This window comes from Phoxinus phoxinus (assembly GCF_949152265.1).
Source record: "Phoxinus phoxinus genome assembly, chromosome: 13".
NCBI classification, from domain to species: Eukaryota; Metazoa; Chordata; class Actinopteri; order Cypriniformes; family Leuciscidae; genus Phoxinus; species Phoxinus phoxinus.
The window spans coordinates 32,680,303-32,695,210 of record NC_136888.1 but is presented as its reverse complement, the minus strand read 5'-3'; the positions used below and the strand labels follow the sequence as shown (position 1 = coordinate 32,695,210).

General features: G+C 38.5%; 1 protein-coding gene across 7 annotated transcripts; it reads right to left on the bottom strand.

The window, feature by feature from the left end:
- Positions 1 to 2,229: 2,229 nt before the first annotated feature.
- On the bottom strand, positions 2,230 to 13,886 carry fosl2 (FOS like 2, AP-1 transcription factor subunit). 7 transcript variants are annotated; one of them, XM_079632690.1, is made up of 6 exons: positions 13,770 to 13,886; positions 10,886 to 11,109; positions 10,449 to 10,663; positions 6,742 to 6,996; positions 6,007 to 6,114; positions 2,230 to 4,402 (listed from the first exon to the last, which is right to left on the bottom strand). In XM_079632690.1, exons 3-6 carry the CDS (start codon positions 10,548 to 10,550, stop codon positions 3,851 to 3,853), a joined length of 1,017 nt encoding a protein of 338 aa, XP_079488816.1. In that variant the 5' UTR covers positions 10,551 to 10,663; positions 10,886 to 11,109; positions 13,770 to 13,886; the 3' UTR covers positions 2,230 to 3,850. The 7 variants fall into 7 exon arrangements, with proteins under 7 accessions (XP_079488816.1, XP_079488814.1, XP_079488815.1 ...); XM_079632689.1 differs by having other exon boundaries at positions 2,505 to 4,402; positions 6,007 to 6,126; XM_079632693.1 differs by having other exon boundaries at positions 2,505 to 4,402; positions 10,449 to 10,541.
- Positions 13,887 to 14,908: the final 1,022 nt, after the last annotated feature.

The window sequence follows — 14,908 nt, the reverse complement described above, 5'->3', positions numbered from 1 at the left end:
TACAGGGACATAATCCCTGAGAATGAGAGGGGTCTAATTGGAGACCATCTGAGCAAGCATGTTGTTGTTTTGGATTGCATTGCAAGAGATGATATTCGTTGTGATGCAGATGAAATTATGTGGCCAGACAGAGAGGAACGTCTGGATGTGCATGAATGATTACAGTACTATGTATGTTGTATGTTCAGTTCCAATATGTACTGCAATATTGTTTACAGTTGTGCACAGTTCTACCCAAAGGGAGTTTATGTTTGTTGTAAATAAGGGTGTATGTTTTCTTTTGCACAATGCTGTGAACAAATTAGAATTGCAAAGAGCATATGCAGTAAAAATGTGAAACATTCAGTGTCTTGTAGTTACCTCACTAAATACAGTAATGTGTAACTTTACTGTATTTTTCAAATGGCTGTGCAAATAGTATATAGTGCTGTCTTGAGCATTTTCAGGTAGTGTCACCAATATCTGACTTTTTTGCATTGGAAAACATTTACAGAGTAAACTGTCATAATGAAAACATGACAAAGCCATTTGACTATCTTGTTCATAAGCAATGGTGTCAAGACTTTTCATCTTGATGACACTGACACTTTCATTGACATGAATACTTGCTTTTGAGGAATGAGCTATCCATTTTGAGCAAGTGACACGCTTTTGCAGGTTATCAACTAGGTTTTGCAGTTTGTACTAATTGTTTTGAGAACTGCATTAACTGTTGTGCAAATGTAAATAGTGATGTGAGAAATGCACCAAAGCGACTGAGAAAAACTGTAAGTAACTTAATTTTGTTGTTTTACCACATAATTTCAGTTTTACCACATCATTTCAGTCTTACCATATTAGCACTTTCTAAAGTAATTATTGCTCACACCAGTTACTGGAAACACTGCAATATTGCAGTGTTGAAATCAACTATTGAGTACATAACACAGTTCAACATAGGGCTAATGTAGGAAGAAACAATATACAATCATGCTAAATACATTAGACTTGTAAGAGCAATTTATCTTGCAAGATTAATCACAACTAAAGTGCTTGCAATTATTAGTTTATGATTGCCTGACAAGCACAACGTGTCTTGAATGAATTATTGACAACCCCAAAACATAAATTATTGCTGTGATAGATCTATCTATCTATCTATCTATCTATCTATCTATCTATCTATCTATCTATCTATCTATCTATCTATCTATCTATCTATCTATCTATCTATCTATCTATCTATCTATCTATCTATCTATATCTGATATTCTATCAGTAAACTATTTTATTTAATTGTATTTTATTTTCAAGTGTTCAAGTAATTTTAGCAGTGAGTCATGGAGCTGAGAATTATTTGGAAAATATCATTATTAAAGCGATATATTTGAAATGAGGAATTTTTTTTTTTATTTGATCATAATAGTTTATAATGTGCAATAATTCTGTACACAGAATACACATCTCTGATGTAAACCGATATATTTATTTCAAAATAAAAGATTTCCACACATACACATGAATTTGGCCTAAAGCTCAACACACAACTGCAAAACAGCCATCAATGTTTTTAAATGGACTCAACTCTTCCCAAAATCTCAAACTTGGCAAATCACTTTCAACCTCGTACATAATCAATACAAAACTTGATCAGGTGAAATGAGACAATGGGTCATCCATTCATAATAATAACGCAAGATAATAATGAATGCACCTTTAACCAAAACATCAGTCCGGACATTTGAAATGTACAGTGTATGTTTATAGAGTGACTCTTCAAGTGAAATTAAACCCAAAAATTTGTATCCTATAACATGTTCATTTATTTATTTTACATAAAGTGCAGCTTGCTAAATCTTGATAACCAGAACTACAGCAAAAAGCATCGATGACCTATGAACAGGAAGTTTAAAACTGTACATACTGTACATGCTTCATGTTTCCTTTACTTCTTCATTCCTATTTATGAAATAATGCTTTTTGTATTTATCAAAACAAATATTATTGATGTCTTATATTGTCATTAACATCGTTTACTGCAATGGATGAAGCAAAAACTGTCTATCAAAGTTAGGATGAATAAATCTGCATCTGTGATTGAATAACTGATGCATAAAGCGGGTGCATTCATCCATCTTGTGATTGGTTGAACACAGAAGCACCACATTGCAACAATGAGATATCCAACAAACCCAAAACACTGTGCACAAATAAATAAATGCACAAGCAAAATACGACTATCCAAAAATACCACTTTGGAAATGTTTTTATTATCATTATAATAAATTTAAATTACCAAAGGAACAAACACTGCTTTACATATTGCTGTTTTTGTAGGTTGTTTTCTGTCTTTCAACAGTTAAAGCAATAAAAAAGAGAGAAAATACAGACCGATAAGCAGGACATGTGCAGAAAGCTGTACAGATGGCTTGCTCAAAAATACACAGGGTTCAAAGACCGACAGAGAACAGTTTACAGCACACTGTCCATAAACATCTTTCTTTTTTTTTTCTTTTTTTTTTTTTGGTATTAAATTGTTTTTTTGCAACTAGAATCTCTCACACTCGATTTAACAAACACTGAACTCGTCTCTTAGATCCTTGAAAGTTCCTGACATAAATAAGCAACAAAGTCCTTCAAATAGAAGCCACATTTGTTTCGTTTCCGTTTGCTGCGTACTGTACAACTAAATCCTCCCATTCACCTTCAGTTATTATCTGACGGAGGCAACGGCAACCTCGAGATCGCTCCCTGTCCAAGGAACGCTTTTCAAAAAAATATTGCAATTTTGTATCTTTTCTTCAGCGTCTGATGCATAACACCTTTTGCATCAAACTTTCAATATCATTCTGCATTCCCTGTTTACTCCATCTCTGTAAGGAATGGCGTCTTATTCGATTGTAACGTTGCTGACAAAGTGCATCTGTTCTCAAGTGCGGCCAGTGTTTCAGGGAGAAGTGCTCATGTGGCTGATATCACCGATTCGCTTTTAACCGTACCCTGAAAAAGGGCCAGTCGAGACATAAAAGTACATATTATAAAAGTAATACATAGTTTGCTCCTTTCTTTTTTTATTATTTGAAAACCACAGTGTGCGCCAATACAAAAGCGGTATTGCCATGTCAGGGTTAGAGGCAGAGCCGAGTATGGCTGGAGTTTCCCTCATGTACACCGTTATATTCTGTGTGCAATTGCTTCTAGTAATGCTTGTATGGCTCACTGACACAGACAAAAATCCCTGACAGTAGATTCGCTGATGCTATAAAGTTTTTTTTTGTCTTTTTTTCTGTGTACTTAACATAACAAAAGCTATGTAAATTTGGCAAATTGTCTTAGTGCTTGTGCCGCATATACAAAATATCAACAAAGGTCAGCATTTTATTATACAAGATGGTTCTTTCGACACTCAGCAGTCAGGATCATCCAGTGAACCCGAAATATTATAAACAGCAAGAGACAAAACACAATGGGACAATATTCACACGTCACAAACACAAGGATAATGACGTTTTGAGGGCGTAGTGTCCAACGTCTGATTCTGTACCTATCAAGAATGCAATTTTCAAGCAATCCCCCTCTCTTATTCGTCAGGAAATATCAAGGTCTTCTGAACAGGCGGTCGACTTTGCGATGACGCAATCTTTCCTCCCGCTCTTTTTCCTCTTCGTTACAAAACCTCACCACGAAAATAGCAAGTGGAATTCGCACGTACATTTAAACGACGACAACAAAAACTCTCCTCTGAAACGTTTAAATTAAACGAGCAAATTAGCCCTTGAGGGTTCTCAGCGAGTTTGAGGTGAAGTCCCACTCAAAGCCCAGCTGAGCGTGCTCTGGAGATCCTCGGGAACGAGGAAAGTCCAGTTGTCCTTCACAGCGCCAGCAGGGTGGGAGAGTTGAGTGAATCTGAGGACTGGTCGCCGCTGCTGCTGCTCCGCCGGTGGGCTTTGGAGCAGGACTCGGACGAGGGCGACGGGCTCTCGGGCTCCAGCATGCTGGGGTACGTGAAGATGAGGCTGGGGTGGTTCGGGGTGGACACCGGGGTCGAGGCGGCCACCACAGGAGTGTTCAGACTGTCTCCGTCGGAGCAATACATGCCACCGCCTAGACAGATGGGCTTGATGACTGAGTGCTGGGTTTTTGGTTCATCCTCGTCGTCGTCATCGTCATCTTCCAGGGGCTCCTGTTTGACCACCACTGGGTTGAGAGCGTGCATCGGGCCCCGGGGCCCCAGGTTGGAGCGCATGGTCAGGGGAAGGGGCGCACACTGCTGGGAGTGCAGGTTTTGATGGCGTTCTTCGAGGGGAAGTTTGCACACGGGGTTGTGGGCCACCAACATAAACTCCAACTTGTCCTTTTCCTTCTGCAGGGTCTCGATTTCTTTCTGCAGGTCAGCCTTCTCCTCCTCCAACTTCTCTGTTTCCTTGAATGGAAAAAAGAAACACAAAGAATGATTATGCTGCATTTTGCCTGATATTCTTCTGGCTTGTGATTGTCAGCAGGGTGTTGTTATGTAGTGGTGCTCTTGGTGGTTTCTAACCCTAGTCAAAAGACCCCTTCCCCAAATGTCTATATGATATTCAGGTCTTTAACGTAAGCCTATACGAGGGCTGCACCAGGGTTGCCAAGTATGTGTTTTTCCTGCATAATTGGGTTACTATTAAAGGGTTCCCACAGGTTGATTGTTCCCCCGCTGGTTAAAGGGATGAGTTCACCCAAAGAAGAAAATTCTGACATTAATTTCTCACCCTCAAGTCGTTCCAAACCTATTAGACTTCCGTTCATCTTCAGAACACAAATGAAGATCATTTTGATTAAATCTGAGAGCTTTCTGTCCCTCCATTGACAGCTACGCAACTACCACTTTGACAATTCAAATGGCTTTATATGATAAACAGATTTAATTTAGGCTTTTATTCACTTATAAACATTGATCAGCGAACATAAACAGAAGCTCAACCGAACTTGCTTGATGCGCAAAAACAAACCTGAATGGTTCTTGCTGAAAACGGTTTATATTCTTTTATATTTTTATATTCTACCAATGATAAAACTGAGCTAGATGTTACGTTTTGTGATCACTACAATAATGGTGGTTTCATTTAGCATAAAAGTGACTGTAAAATATGTATTTTACATATGTGAACGACATATTTTGAGTTTTAACTTTAATTGAGTAATTTTTGATAGGCCATTAGGCTAGTTTTGTTACGCAGACATGGCAACCCTGTGCTGCACGTGTAATAAAAATAAAACTGAAAACGCGATATGGCTTAATGTAATTATTAAATCGCCAACGTTTTCCAGATTGAACTCTCAGAACACTTTAGCACTATCAAAGGAACGCCCACCTATAAACACAAGCAAGTATTTCTTAAATTATTTTTTGCTGTTCACATTCCTTTGTTACACGGGACGCTTGAAACAAAACCAAGTGTTTCCAAACAACCGTCCAAGCCTCCAGAAAGTTCAAAGACGGATGTGACTAGACTGTCAAAGATAAGCCTCATTAATTTGGCTATGAGGAAGAAGGAAACCAAAATGAAAGCAACTGCTAAATTTACAAAGAAAGAAACTCATTAGAAGAAAGGCTGTAGTTATTGTCACAGGAGATACAGTTCCTTATTTGGTGAGGAATCGAGAGAGTGGGGGAAGGGAAGATAGCAGTGAGTGGGGTTTGATGGTTAGCTGCGGTTTCCTCCTCCAACAATATCAGATGTTTGCTTCCCTCCAACCCCCCGTAGCACATTCCTCCCTCGTGTTTCAGGACTGACAGCCTGAGAGATGCCATTAGAAAGCTATGTAGTTCAATTACAGCCAGCATTGTCTGGGACTCGGGGCATTCCCAAGCCTGCCAGACAACACTGGTCTTCTGTGGCCGTAAAACGTGTCTTTTTAGGGTGTCTTCAGCTCATAACCGCTGAGAATTGCATGGAAACCTGATGTGAGGGCATTTTGTTTGGGGTATTTGGTAAACATGTTGTGCTAGTAAGGGTTGTGTGTGTGTGAAGGCGTTGGAAAACTCACCCCTTGCAGCATATCGGTCAGTTCTCTCCGGCGGTTCCGGCATTTTGCCGCAGCTAGTTTGTTTCTTTCTCGTCTGACTCTCCGTTTTTCTTCTTCCTCTGGGGTGAGCTGCAGATAGAACTAGGAGTGAGATTTCCCAGTTGTTCGTCAGAAATCATTGTGATGTAAATCAATCCTTGCATCTCAGATAAAAAGTCATTTATTTATATAGCACTTGAAGTCATGATGATTAGGACACTTGTTGCCATTAAGATGACTTGAAAAAACTGTCCTAATCATCCTGAATTTACTATAAAGATTGTTTCAAAGCAGCTTCACAGTAATAAACAAGAAAACAACATATTAATGTTGCATAATTATGAAACAAACTACATTTTAGCTGTAAAGCAGAGTCCTTATTCAATGATTTTATAGATGTTAAAAAAGTGTTGGTAACACTTTACAAAAAGGTTCATTGGTTAACATTAGTTAACATGAACTAATAATAAACAATACTTCTTTCCAGCATTTATAAATCTTAGTTAAATGCATTTCAACATTAACTAATACATCATTAAAATCAAAGGTTGTATTTGTTAGCACTAGTTAATGCACTGCGAACTAACAAGAACAGGTGTATTTTTATTAACTACTAGCAAAGATTAATAAATACTGTAACAAATGCATTGCTCATTGTTAGTTCATGTTAGTTAATGCATTAACTAATGTTAAAAAGAGATTTTGTGCGAGACTAACCTGCTCATCCCGCTTGCGTCGGCCTCGAGCGTCCCCGATGGAGCGGATGACCCCGGGCCGCGAGAGAGCCGTGTGTCCGAGGAGACTCGGGCCGCTGGACACAGACAGGCCGTACGGGTGAGGCCGAGAGTACGGGTTAGACATGGATGTGATCACTGTGGGCTGGACCATCCACTGCAGGTCCTGACTGGTGGTTATGGCATTAATCGTTGGAATAAAGGCACTGCTAGAGCCAGGCATGTCTACTCTGTACTTCTGTGGAGAAGAAAGAAAAGCATTAGGATTAAGCTCTTCTTTTATGGTGATGTCACAATTGAAGTGCAAACATTTATGAAGAAACTCTGGATTAAGAAGACTCCGACTTTCACCGTGCATTAAACACACTGTGTGATTCATTTTTGGTCTTTGTTACTGCAGTCCCCCTAGCCACGCACTTCTTAGCCATTTTACAAATTCCCATTATCACAGACTAATGAATCATCCGGCGTGCTGCCTCGCTCTGCGCCCTCTTGACTGCTTGACCCCCAGAGCGACAGGGTGACACACTCGCTGAATCATGGGAAAGCCCACAACCCTCCCTGACAGAAGCGGACCAGGCTTAGATAGCCGCCGCGGTGATGCAAGTATCACCGCTGTGTGGGCATTCAACACATTTGTGTTTTTCAAGAAACAAACCTCTTATAAGAAGTGCACATGACTTTGAAGAAGAAAACATAATTAATAAGAAAATCGAAATAAAATGCTGAACTGTTTTTTTGTTGTTTTGTTATTGCATGTCTTTAATGCCTTTTGAGGTTGTATGTAAGCTTACCAAATATTAGATTAAGTTTAATAAAACCTCAGTATTAAACTTAAATTTGCCTTAACTTAAATTCCTACTGTTTTCTTGCTGTTGGATGAACAGATTTCTGTGCAATAATCTAATCGAGGCACAAGAGTTTTTTGACTGTGTAATTATTTTGTATTTACCTACTGAACACAATTATAACTTGCATAAGAAACACTGGTAACACTTTATGTCAGTGACATTTTTACATGTGCTACATGTAGTTACAACAGTAAATTATGCATAATTACATGCAACTAACCCTAAACCAAATGAAGCTCTAACCCTGACATGTGGTTACTAATTATTACTCTGTACTTAATACATTAACATAACACATTAACAACTATTTGAATTTCTAATTAACACATTAGCCTACTAATATTAATGAATGGTCAGTTTTAAATAAAGTCAGAATGTTTAAAATCGATTTAGAAACGTTTAACATCATTAAACTTTGTAAGGCTAGTCATGTTTGGAAATATTTGAACTTCTGATAGGCTATGTGAAATATTATGGCTTACAAGCAAGCATTGCCCAAATATTCGCTGTAAAACACACCTGAATTCTATATGATTTGTGCATGTGTATCTGAATGCTGAATCAGGTTATGAGACTGCTCTGTTCCACTCAGCCGGGAAGCTGAACTGGGATCTCGTGCCAACACATTCCATCCTCCACATTCCATTCCATTCACACATTTCTGCTGGGATTTTAACGGGAAACTGACTTCATGTGACAGACAGAGTTTACCGCAAATCAGTTGGAGGCGAATGAATTACGGGAAGTAACAGCGATAATTACGGGAATGAAAAACAAACATTCTTTTACAGCCAGTGTTCGTAAAGTATTTTTCACTGAAGGTGTAGTGTTGCTTTAACATATTAGTGGATAATCGTTTTCCACAGAATATTGCGAAAGACTCCATTAACTACCATGAACTGACGCGTTTGTTTCCCATTTCGTCCATGACCATTTATGATCCACATAAACACGTTGAATCATTCCCTGTTGAGTTGAGAAGTAGCGCGTTATCTTCTCTTGAAAAGCACCCGACTCCCACTGGATTTCCCCCGAAGGAGTCAAAACATGCTGGGATCGAAAGGGGGCAGTTTATTCCACGAGTTTAAACAGCAACCCTACAAGACAAGATGATGCTCGGGTCGGGAAGTTCTGACAGGAGAAGTTAAACCTTCCAGATGTGATTAAAATACCAGCGTCTGGAGAACAAGCTGCCAAACCGACCCGGCACACAAGCTCGTATTCATTCACTGAGAAGATCCAGATCGGGGGAAATGACCTAAAACACTTCATGAAGAAGAGACTGGAAACATTATAATAATGCAACACTCTTGCATTAACACGCAATAACCTAATCATCGAGGCTTTAGATAGTCTACCTAAAAATTAACATCAGTAGCTGTAACTATAAACATGTAGCTAATTATTATAATAACAACAACTGTGATTAACATTGTGATTAACATCACATTATTATAATGTGAGTTGCATTGCATAGGATACAATTGAGTATCACACAAGCTTTAGGTGTAAACTTTTTTTTACTACTTTCTTTCAACATTTCAACAATTTGGGAGGTTTTTTTTGTCCATGCAGAAAGTCGCACAAATTCCATAAAAACATACATTTATTGAAGTATAATTATTTTACTAGTAAAGTAATCAAACAGGGAGATCCTAATGTGCAACCCTCTCCTGCCATTGCATTTAATTCACCATATTTGTCCATTCTAGTCAGTTCATAAAAAAGTATAAGCCCAAAGTTTGTGTAAAGCCCTTATTGGTCATATATATGTTTATTTTTTTTCTTTTATTTTTTTGCCATCCGAATTGGCTTTATTTTATTCTTTACACTTTACACTTCAACTATGGATACATTAAAGGTATTTTCAGATAAACTAAATGACAACTGCACATGTTCTGAAGGTTAGTGAAGTGCAATCGCTGTGTGGAAGTCCCGGAAGTGTGGCATTCTGCGGCCACTGCGCGCGCACTGACTCTCGTCTCCGTGGGTTTATTTCACATTACGCACGCCACCCACGCCACTGCTGCCCTTATCTGCCTAATTCCACGGAAACATAATGTTATGAGTGCCAACATGTGCGCTATCTTTCTAAAACGATAGATTGCAGGAAGCAAAAAGAAATCCCTTCTTGGGAATAATTTATTAAGAGAGCGAGACGGATCCTCTGAGAGGATTTTACGCGTTTTGCGCGTAGATGCGTATATATGTCCTCCATGCACTTTCTTTTCAAAATAATGATCAGGTATGATTTTAAATCACAGCAATAAAAATGTGACACACACACACACACACACACACAGGAAGCATATACTTTTATAGGCTGCTAATAGGGCGCATAGCCCGACATGCAATAACCGAATGTCCGGTTTTTATGCACAACACTTGTATTGCTTTTCAAAACACACAGGCCACTGCATGATGAAAACGACAACCTGCAAGTCCTCGATTTATAAAAAGTTTGGTCTCATTTTACATCGCAGTTTATGCATGACTTTAGTCTGTGCTAATGTGTCATTATTTTGCGGCGCTGGTTGTAATTACACACTGCTGTTTACAACAATAACATGAAGTAGCTATGTGTAATGTAGTGTGAGCATTGTAATGTAAAGAAGATAAGCAAGAGCATACTACACTCTAAAAAACATGCTGTGTTGTTGTTTCAACCCATGTTTGGGTCAAATATGGACAAACCCAACCGTCAAAAAATCAAACCAACGGTTGAAAACAACCCAGTATTTTAGAGTGGGTTAGTTTGGGATTATTAATGATAACACGGTAGGCCTGTTAATGTAAACCCGCGGATGTGAGGTGTGTGTGGAGACGGAGACTCGGGCACCTGGTAGCTGGAGGCGGGGATGGGGCTGGTGTCCGGGTGCGCCGGTGAGCTGCTGCTGCCGCGGGAGGACGTGTCGTATGTCCCGGTGTAATCCTGGTACATGATCCAGGGAAACAGGAGGAAATTTAAGAAGCTTGGTAATGAATTCCCACACGGTCAGTGTCTTCAGTGGCACAAAAAGCACTTCCAAGCGGTGCGATTCCTGTACACCTGATCTAAAAATGATATCCAAGATAGGCTACTTTAATGCTCGGTATGATAAATCCAGGCATAATATTCTATTAGCCGATTAGAGAAGTCAGCGATCTCAAATTCTGCAGTCTCTTTAATAGTCCAATAAATTGATGTTCCCGTGTAAAACTAATGTGTAATAATCATCGCTACTGAGATGTTCTGCTAGAACCAGATGGAAAATGAAAAATCTGTGAAGCACCTACTTTTCTTCAGTGAACTCTTGCAGGTTTAGTCCTGTCCCCACAGCAGTGACTCAACGCAGGGATGAGTGTACCGCTCTGGACTTTGTTGAACTGATTTTGGCGACTAGGTGAACTTCAGTGCTACTTCTACAGGTCCCGTCGGTCGTTAGATGACTCACTTCAATGGCTCTACTCTACTCCGATGCTCCGCTTATCAACGCCGACCTGCGTCTACGCTTCACAGCCTTGTTAAGCCACAGAGCAAAATGGGGGTCTCATAATGTACATTTTGGGTCATTATGCCAGACGTTACAATTCCCTGAAGAGCTTATGAAATAGTAGGGCCTAAATGTTGACTACTAAATTATATTCTGCAATGGATAAATTGTTTAAGGTGTTTTAATTTGTTTTAAACTTGTTTGGTTGTAGCGTCCACCCCTATTCCACAGTTGGTTTCTACCATTGACGCATGTTTCCAAAAATGGGCAGTTGCGTCAGAGCACACGCGCATGGGTTTCCTTGGTAAAGGCACGGTAAAGACGCGTCAGGGATTCCCTCCCCTCTTTCCCCACCTTTAACTTTCACTGGGTGGTCTTGTGGACACATGTATTCGGTTCCTACGAGCACGGAACACGGCGAGAGCGTGCAGAGGTGCAGTGGTTTCAGAAAGTGGCCGGATGTTGTTCTCTAAACCATAGGCTGTGCGCTTTCCAAAGTGCGAGCATGTTTGTGCAATTGCTTCATCGTGGAGTTTTTCCTCTCTCTCTTTTTTTTTGGCAGTTCGAAATGCAGATTCTTTAATTAATTAAATATTTTTGTATTTTTTCCTTGATAACAAATCTTTGTTGCATCATAACTATTTTTCAAACCATTTTTTATCACAAAGGCTCTTCAGACTCAATTTTCTCTCCAGATGAAATACAACTCATCATTATTTATTGCCCAAAGAACAGATAGATGTCGCCAGTGGTACAATAAAGTTTATTGGGGGAGGGGAATTATCAATTGAACACTTTTTAGTTGAGTTTGATTCCGTCAAAGTGGGCTCCAGTTTATTTTTTTTAGGTAGCCTGTCGTAGATATAATGCAGGCTTTTTTTTTTTTAGACATTTTTAGAAATATAATTTTTGGATATAAGTAACTAATTTTACTACAATATGGTTATACCAATAATTATTACCAATATTGCTTTTTAGCTTGTTTTTTTTTTAGCATTACACATACCATGATAAACAGGATAAAGTGGAAATAAACACTTCACTGCAGTAACAATCCGTTTCACAATGAGTTGGTTTATTCCGAGTTGAGTAAAAGAGGACGGATGAACATTGGTGCACAGGAAATACCCATATTTTTTTCTATAAGTAGGCTATAGATCCTAACCAACGCTACAATACACGAGTAGGCTGAGAGTATACTTTTATTGGCGTAAATATTGAATTCATGAAGCTAAGCCTATACTTATTGTAACAACAATAATCATATTAAATCACAGACTATATGATACACCCAAATAGTTATATTTGCATTAATGCATTATGCCTCCATATGTTATCTGTCATTGCTTGTCCTGTGAGTTTCTCTATAGCCTACTTCTCTGCCATCTGATCTGATGAGCATTATGGAAAAGAACAAGAACAGGAGTGACGCGCGTTCCCGGGGATCGTGAACGTCACTCGCTGTCTGGCACAGTCAGATCTCTTCTTATTAACAGGAGAAGAGAGAATTATGTTCACAGGGTAAATTAATGCTGCGAATTCTAGTCTCATACTATCGATGACTTCAAATAATTATGCGAATCGAAATTAGAAATCATTGATATTGGTGTGTGCACATAAACAAACTAATATCATGCAACCAATGTGCTTACAAAAAGTGGCAGAGATGGTATGATATTTTGATAGGCCTATATTAAGTGAATGTTAAACTATTTTCCTTCGCATATGTCCATAAAACATAGCAGTAGTCATGACGACAACACTGATAAACAGATTAGCTCCTTAACCCATGATGACGCATCATGTTAATCTGATAACAGCAGTGAATGCACGTGCCGATGGACACTGTGATGGGCCTATGAGGTAAATGCAATGAAGGCACAAGGTATCTAATATAACTTTTAGTGCTGGTGGTTTATCACATCTTTAACATGCTTCTTTGGCTTGCACAGCTTGTAAAACTTTCTTTGTGATGAAGTTTGTTGTTGTAATGGCCACTTTCCGTCACTTAAAGGGATAGTTCACCCAAAAATGAAGATTCTCACCCTCATGTTGTTCTGAATCTGTATTAATTTCTTTCTTCTGCTGAACACAAAACAAGATATTTTGAAGAATGTCTGTAACCAAACAGATAATGGGCCTGATTGACTTCCATATTTGTTTTTCCTATAGCCTACTATGGAAGTCAATGGGCCCATCACCTGTTTATAGTTACAATTTTTCTTCAAATATACAGAAGCTTGTGTCCGACACAGAACTGTTTGCTTGTTTCCGCCACAGAATAAAACAATTTAAAAGATAACTGCGACTCCTCAGAATTGCGAGTTTATATCTCACAATTCTGACTTTATAACTCACAATTAGAATTGTGAGATATAAACTCACAATTCTGAGGAGAAAAAGTCAGAATTGTGTAGATAAAAAGTCGCAGTTATCTTTTAAATTGTTTTATTCCGTGGCGGAAACAAGCTTACAGTTCAGCAGAAGAAAGAAAGTCATACAGGTTTGGAACAACTTGAGGATGAGCAGATCAGAATTTAAATTTTTGGGTCAACTATCCCTTATTTAAAGGGTTGGTGATAATGAGCTAAACCCAGTTTGTCACTGGTGTCGCCAAATAACACTATCCAACCGCATTTGTTTCACATATTGTAATGACGTACAGTAGCATAAACGGATTTACTTACACTAATGCCGGGACATTATAGTTTCATGCTCCACAATGCTTGTCCTTCAACACAAAGGGATAGTTTTTGTAAGTAGATCTAGTGGCACCGAGCGTGCAATTAACATCACGATCTGCCTGGGAGTCTCCTGGGTGGAGTGCTTTGTGGATTACAGACTGGGTAGAACACCTGATCTAGATTAGTGGTCCAATGATCTCTTGAACATTTTATTTGCAGGTTTCCCTGGCAACTACCAGTCTGAAACAGAACAGAGCCACAATGTGAACATTCCAGGCCTAGAGGGAATACGAAACTCAGAGGATAGAAAATGAATTCATGCTGGAATATTTCCACTGATTAAGCCAATCATATTACAGTGAAGTAGGAAACATGGCCTTGGTTTGCCTATTGTACATCATCTCCCAAGACTTGCTCAAACAGAATTATTCTCCAAGCAAAACCACAGCCGAGATTCAAACATCTGCAAATGCACCTCATTTATGGTTTCTTGCTTTCTTCACTGTAATATAAAGATGAGCAACTCCTTAACCCTTGTGCGTCACTTTAAACAAGTTACTCTGAGGTCATTGGAGGACAACATTTTCTAGAAAGTCAAAGCCATAAATCGAAATAAGTTGTATTCCAAATTTGAGATCGATATAAAAAAAAAAAGAACCTCAACTTCAAATTTGGAACACAGCTTGTTTAAATTTATGGCTTAATTTTCTCAGTTTAAAAATGATATAAATAAAAAAAAAATGTTTGGTATTTTGTGCTTTTTTCAAATCAATAAATGTACAATTATATAACTTTTTTTCAAGTTCATTTTTTTTAAACTTTTTTCACTTCAGCAATAATCTTCCAAGAGTCGTCTTTAAAAAGAGACCAAACTTAAATCTGTGATCCAAAGCCTTCAAGATTTATGAAAGTATAATTTGGAAATTAAATTTTCAGGTCTATATGCTCAAAAGGGGGATTATATGAATTATAACTACTGAATAAATATAATTTGGTACCATAAATCCCATAAGAATACAAAATATGAAATAACAAATAATATCGAACAAAAATAGTACAATCATTTAATTTAAGTGAAAAAGAACATCTGGTCATTTTTGACCGATGCGAACAGTCCCAGAGAGTTAGGGTTACACACAAGG

Coding starts and splice junctions, on each gene's coding strand:
- fosl2 (XM_079632689.1), bottom strand. CDS start 10,550: ATGTACCAGGATTACACCGGGACATACGACACGTCCTCCCGCGGCAGC. Junction 6,997..10,448: donor TCCCCGCCTCCAGCTACCAG/GTGCCCGAGTCT, acceptor TCTTCTCCACAG/AAGTACAGAGTAGACATGCC. Junction 4,403..6,006: donor TGACCGATATGCTGCAAGGG/GTGAGTTTTCCA, acceptor TTTCCATTCAAG/GAAACAGAGAAGTTGGAGGA.